Source organism: Protomyctophum parallelum (genome assembly GCF_964188405.1).
Source record: "Protomyctophum parallelum genome assembly, chromosome: 17".
NCBI lineage: Eukaryota > Metazoa > Chordata > Actinopteri > Myctophiformes > Myctophidae > Protomyctophum > Protomyctophum parallelum.
In genome coordinates this window covers 18,464,024-18,471,179 of record NC_139719.1, presented here as the reverse complement: position 1 = coordinate 18,471,179, position 7,156 = coordinate 18,464,024, and the positions used below count along the sequence as shown (strand labels likewise).

Below are 7,156 nucleotides of genomic sequence, written 5' to 3'. Positions count from 1 at the left end.
ACACACAGCTAGACGGACTTAGAGAGAAAGTCAGAGACAGAGCTGCTCAGAAATCTATCTCAGTTTTCGGATGAACAGACGTTTTGTTGAGAACTTGAAACATCCTACAATTATCCTACAATTCAACTAGGCTATTGAGCATTTTCCGTGCGTTTGTCAGCAGCGGGACGGCCTATTTCTTCAGCTTTCTCAGCGTCTTTTGGACGTTTTTGGGGGGATTTTGAGAACTTTTCACCGACAACAACAAGGAGGATGCAGTTTGTCGTGTTGTGCGCGCTGCTGTGCTGCGGTGTGGGCACCGTGTGTTCCGGATCGCTGATCGTGATGAACTCCATCAACGCCATCAAGAGCCACTTCCCCTCCCCGGCCCCCGGGACCCCCTCACACGGCGTGGGACCCCTGCTCATCCCCGAGGACATGGCCGCGATGGAGAGCAGCCACAATCTGCTGCTAGATCCCATTCAGGTAATGTTATTATGACGAGTCAACAACTATTAGCCTAGGCTACTGCACTATATGATAATAGGCTACACGGTTATTTAAGTAAAACGTTCTGTAGCTATTCAATTGGTTGAGTTTATAGGACTATAGCCCACAATCCCGTATAGATAATCATCTAATCAAAATGGTACTTTATAGCCCAGTAGAAGTTGGCCAATTTATATAAAAATACAGCTTTTATGCTTTACAGTAGCCTATACACTCATTATTAATTTATTATGCAGAATCGCACATTTCACTATAGCCTATTATAGCATTTATATCAGTTAAGTTTTTGTTTCGTATTATAATGTAAATACATCTGCATCTCTCTTCTTGGGAGACAGAGAGGAGAGGACACACAAACGTATAAATTACCGTTTTCAATTATTAAATATATAGGCCTGTGTGTGTGTGTGTGTGTGTGTGTGTGTGTGTGTGTGTGTGTGTGTGTGACTGTGTGTGTGTGTGTGTGTGTGTGTGTGTGTGTGTGTGTGTGTGTGTGTGTGTGTGTGTGTGCGTGCGTGCATGCGTGTGCGTGCGTGTGTATTATACATATTATATTAATTTATTCATAGGCCTATAGTATAGAGTCTATACTATAGGCCTATGAGTCTATACTATAGACAGTAACTTAGCGTCAATTTAAGTTGGAGTTGATAGAGAAACGAACAAGAACTTCTATATTCTACACGTATACTGTATTATGTACACATGTATTTATTTGTTATTTGTGTTTCAGTCTCTGAGTTGTTCAGCGGACGCAGAGTGCGCAGGTGGATTCTGTCTGGTGGCGAGGGGGGCGTGTCTGCCGTGCAAGCGACGCAGGAAGAGGTGCGCTCGCGACACCATGTGTTGCCACGGCAACCAGTGCAGCAACGGTAAGTCACAAGAAAACATTTCGTCAAGGCATGATTTTGACTATTATGACTTTTTTGGCAGTAATATATTTTGAGGCAAAAAAAACATAGCCTACTTTGAGTATTTGACAGTGACAGTGGAGTAAAGGTTCTGCGTAGTGGTGTTTTACCACTTTTTTGAGTGGCGCAACCACTCCAAAGAACAGCAATGTCCCAACAGGGGGCGCTGTTGCACCACTCACTTCAGACTGGTCTGATTTTTTAATAGCCCAAGTGCTGCATGTGTGAGTGTGGGCAGCAGGCACGTGCAGAGAGTGTTAGAGAGGCAGGGGCTGAAATCCCATAAGAGGACACTTTTGGCCCAAAATCGCAGATCTACAAGCTCACAACTGTGACGCGTTGAGAGCTTGTAGATCAGCTATTTTCGGGGCGCAACCCTCACCCTCTTTATCTACTGGAGATGCGGTGTGCGATATGAATTTTGAAACAAATGAGTTCAGGAGAAAATAAACAAGCATTCGTGGTCTGGAGAGGGCATGTTGTTTTTACAGACGGGTAAAAGGGCAGGGGCTGAAGCCCCCTTTGATATCTATGTGTGCACGTGCCTTGTGGGCAGGCGTGCGGGCACTCGTGTCTCCTTGTGTGTGCGTGCATATTGTGTGTTCCTTTGCATAAATAAACATTTATCTGCTATCATTAGACAGTCACTTACGGTTATCTCTCGCTCTCTCTCCCTCGCTCCAGGAGTGTGTCTGCCAGTGGAATCATCAGACATTGTGCAGCAGTTTTCCCTGGAGGACGTCGTGACTCCGACCAGTAGAATCATCAATGGCACCAGTAGCGCGTCTGGCAGCAGCAGCACCAGCACCAGAAGTAACACTCTTCACGTTAACGACCATGAAGCCAGTCCAACAGCCGCCCTCCCAGTCAGAGGTAGGGACATACAAATACAACCAGCATTCTTTCTGATGTCCATCTTGAACTTATAGAACGTATTAGATGTCCAATGAAAGCAGCACTATGTATTTCAGGGTATAAGTGGTCACTTCTTTGGACACAAATAACATGGCAGCCAACGTCTTTGAACTTCATTACCCAGCAGTCTCTGCAAGCATGTCCGGCGACACACGCTGTGATTGGCCTTTTAGTTTCTGCCTTGGTGTCTTGGCAAATGCCAAGGATGAAGCTCATTGTCTGCCCTGTACATAGTAATACAGTCAAGCCCCTGGCGGGACCCACCTGAGTCTATACATTTATAGAAGGATGATTGTTATTACTTAAACATGTAACTTTATAATATTGTGGCACATAATATGCTATAGGCTATAGTTGTTAAAAAGTTACATATAATGTTGCTTTATTTTACTGTATACAATACATAGTAGCAATAAAGTGAAGCCATTTAGATAGCCATTTAAATAATGCCTGAAAATACTTTGTGAATTTTTTAACATTAATATGACTTTAATGGCTACTTTTCGAGCTTTAGTCGAACCAGAGTGTAGAGTAGGAAAGCGACACACTTTGATCTTGCCGCGAAGCGTGTGCCTATGGGCTATAGTTCCAAACATTGCTCCTATGGCTGGAACTATCCCATTGAGATAGAACGAGCACTTCCGCATTCCATTGTTACAATGGGAGTCAACGATAGTGTCGCCACTCTCTTACTATATTACTGAGTCGAACCACCCGAGTGGTCGACACCAAAGTTCAAAACATGCCTCGCAGTCCAGTTATGTTGTCAGTTTGTGTTCGATGATGCCATCGGTTCCGATCCGACTTGTTATTCACCCTGTCTGTGTGTCTCTGTCCTGTAGGTCTGGAGGGAGATGGTTGTCTGCGATCGTCAGACTGCTCTGATGGACTGTGCTGCGCTCGACACTTCTGGTCTAAGATCTGCAAACCTGTTCTAAGAGAAAGCCAGGTGAGTGTCAATATGGACTACATATCCCAAAACCTGGCTGTGACTGTGGGTGGGGGGCGGGGGGGTGGCTGGACTGACCAGTACAACTATGTGGTTGTACTGTAGCTCCCAGTGACCAACAGTATTAGACTGTGGTTGTACTGGTCAGCTCCCAGTGACCAACAGTATATTAGACTGTGGATGTACATGGTAGCTCCCACAGTATAGCCAATAAGTTGATGGATTGAATTAGGAAATCGAATCAAACCATAAAACAAACAAATAACTGTTTTGTTTGTCCTTTTGTTTTGATCCAGGTGTGTACCAAACACAGGAAGAAGGGAGCGCTGGGTTTGGAGATCTTCCAGCGATGTGACTGCGGGGCGGGGCTAGTGTGTCGGACCCAGAGAGAGCTGCATGAGCTCAGGCTGAACAGGGCCGCGAGGAGCCTGCATACATGCCAACAACACTGAGACAAGACTCACACACACACACACACACACACACACACACACGCACACACACACGCACGCACCCGCACACACACGCTGTTGGAGAGTGGATGGCTCCAGTGGGCACATATAGTGAGGATACCACCCACATGAACTTAAAAACGGAATGAATGTGGAAAGTGTTTTTTTTTTTTATTACCGTCAGCAGAGCTGTAGGTATTATTTGTATATAGACGAGATATTTTGTATAGATGATATTTTAACTATTTGGTTTCGGGACTCTTGACCTCCTCTTCACCCAGCCAGCAGACAATCTGGTGACTTTCCGTTGTGTGATAAAAAATTCCAATACATCTAATGACTAAAATAAATAAATAGCCCCACCAGGGCAGGTCAGGTTGTGGCCTTCTGGTGGCGCTATAATAGGCCAATGTGAAAAGGGTGCCATTTCTTCTTACACCTTGGTTGGCAATTGGATGATTTGAGGCAATTTGTTCCAAAAATGTGTTTTGCAAAAATCCACCTGTTGGTGGCGCTATAACAGGCCAATGTGAAAAGGGTGGGATATATTCCTCAGCCTATAGTAGGAAAGTCCGATTTCACGTAAATTGCACGCTGACAGAATCATTGAAATGAAGATGCGAGTTGAAATGTTGAAATGTCATTATTCATTGCACAACGGGACAACAATTATGTCTTTATTATTGTTATATATTTTTTATATAAACATTCCCCGACAAGCAGCTGGCTGTTGCTATACACTGAAGAGTATTTCTGTTATCGACGTGTTCTATTTCCATTCAGACATTGTAAATGTGATAATGTTGTTGTTTCTGTATGGAACTAACTGAGTGAATAAAGGTTCATTACAGTAAATTACTGTAGGCTACTAAACAAACTGTGTAATGTTCATGTAATGTTCGCTACACTACACTTGTACAGTCATATTATAGTTGATAAAACAGAAATCGATTTAAAGGGGAATACCACTCATTTTCAACATTTTACTATGAAAAACCTCCAGTTCTAGGAAACACAGAATGGGATGACCTTTTCTTAATTATTTCCACACACAGCTCTAAGGTATATTAATGACATAGTACAATGTTGAAAATGAGTGGAATGCCCCTTTAATAAACATTAAATTACCACACACATACAATTGGTGAATTGGTGCTTATCAATAATTTATATATAAAAAAAGAATATAGTATGATGGTATTAGTATTATGACGGTATTCACTATAAAGTATTTTTTTATATACTCAAAACAAAGTTAACTGACTATAGACTGCTGAGCCAAATATGATATATGATGAATTGAAAGGTTCAACTTCCAGCCACTCCACCACCACGCAGCAACTGCGCGCCTCCCCAACCCATTAGGTAACATTATTGCTGGCATGATTAGACTGAGCCTCACTGATTCAGTTTATTATGTTGGCCAAACCACATATCACACAATATGCACTTGTAGGCCTAGAACGTAGGTCGCCAGAACAGCACGTAAAAAATATAATAATACAAAAATGACGTTTTTAAATCTTAAAAATTTACCTCAGTAATGAACCCGATACTTACCGGCGATATGGTGATATTGCGGTTATTGCACCAAGCCCTAGTCACCATCAACAGCCAGTTATAACCCGACATTGAAACATATCTTAATTTCGTCACCATCAACATCCAGTATACTGTATACTACCACGCACATACATCCAGCCGAACACAATACTTGCGCGCTCTGCTTGCACAAGTAATTATGAATATCGAAGCCGAAAATCGGCCGTTGCCGATAATCGGTCGATCCCTAATTATTTTATATTTTATTTATTGTTGTACACAGTGTTTTTTACTGTAGCATGTTTGAAGTCATGGCTGCTAGTTCCCACCTGATGTTATGTGGAAGTTCCAACTTCTGCAGATCATACTGAATAACTGCTAGCTTGCATAATGTCTTAAGACTAGGACGGAAGTCCAAGATGCACAGGACATATTGGCTGTGGGTGCGTCGTCTCCTCCTAAGAGGAAAGCACGATCTCCTACCATGCAACAGCACATGTTATAACTTATACATCCTATTGGGGCGTTTCCCTTGAGTTCAACCTTCATCCAGGAGAAGGTCTCTGGATTTAATTTCCACAGATCATTGAAGTAGGCTACTCTATTTTGAAGCCAACAAATATGTACAGCTCTCCATTGTAGACAAAGGCTGAGTGACTTTCTGGATGAGGCTGTGCAGAAGGCGTGGTCAGCCAACAGTTAGTCTCCGTGTCAAACACTCTGGTTTTGCTGTAGCCTCCTCCGTCCTCACCGCCCCCCAAACAGAAACATCTTTGTCCCGATGATGTTTGCAGAGTGACGCCAAGAAGCCCATGGATGAGTGCCTTTGGTGTTGATTAAGGACCAGACCATTGTGGAGGTATCCAACTTGTAGATCATTAGTAAGTGTAGACAGGGCGATGTATCCTCCATATAGATAAACATAACCTTCCCCAAGACACAGGCTGAGTGGTAGATCCTCGGTGCTGGTACAGTTCCAGAAATTATAGGCTTGAACCATCTGTGGGTGTCCACATCAAATGCATACAGCACGTTGTGCCACCCCTTTGCGTCAGAACACCTTCCCAAGATGTAGACGATGTGTTCTATCGGCACAAGTGTGTACCCAATAAGACTGATGCCGACCTCAAATGGGTACCCTCTTTTTCCAGTTGTTACTAACTTCACCCAGCGTAGAGACGAATGTGTTGAAAACATTCACACCAGTAAGTTTCCTGCCACCGTCACAGAATTCTCCAAAGGCGTACAGCTTGTGCTCCACTGACACAGCAGCATATTTTGATCATTTTGGTGGATGCAGATGTTCCGTCCAGCAGAACATTTCTCACAGTGTAGAATTGTAGATCAAGTTGTATTTGTAGCCTAAAGTCTTTCTGTGAAACAGTCATAATGTTTGCACTATAACTTATTGGTTCCAGTTCAAATACACACAGGGGTTGGCCAGTAAAGGAAGTAAGGAACAGATTACTATTGTTCTCCCACTCAAAATGATAATTGAATTGAATAATTATTTATTTCCCAAGTCTGAATATATATATGTACGTCGACACTAGTTGGCGTCATATCCCAAGTCTGTATATATACGTACCCCAACGTGGACTCCGTCTATATCAGGGGTGCCCACACTTTTTTGACGTGAGAGCTACTTTTAAAATGACCAGCTCAACATGATCTACCCACCCCGGGGAAAAAAGAGAAAAACAATAAAAAGAGGGAGGGCAATGTCATGTGATCTACCTGCACAGCCTTTAATTGTGATCTGCTGGTAGATCATGATCTACCTTTTGGGCACCCCTGATGTAATGGGTCGACCACACCAAAACATTTAGGTTCTATTTTCGTCCATGCTAAACCCCTTATCCCTAAACTACATTTTATTTTACTATTTTGAAAAAACA

General features: G+C 42.9%; 1 protein-coding gene across 1 annotated transcript; it reads left to right on the top strand.

Annotated features, from left to right (window-relative positions):
* Positions 1–252: 252 nt before the first annotated feature.
* dkk1b (dickkopf WNT signaling pathway inhibitor 1b) lies at positions 253–3,716 on the top strand (the record flags this gene model as incomplete). The annotated part of the gene is made up of 5 exons (XM_083787493.1): positions 253–465; positions 1,223–1,361; positions 2,085–2,273; positions 3,158–3,264; positions 3,561–3,716. 5 exons carry the CDS (start codon positions 253–255, stop codon positions 3,714–3,716), a joined length of 804 nt encoding a protein of 267 aa, XP_083643619.1.
* Positions 3,717–7,156: the final 3,440 nt, after the last annotated feature.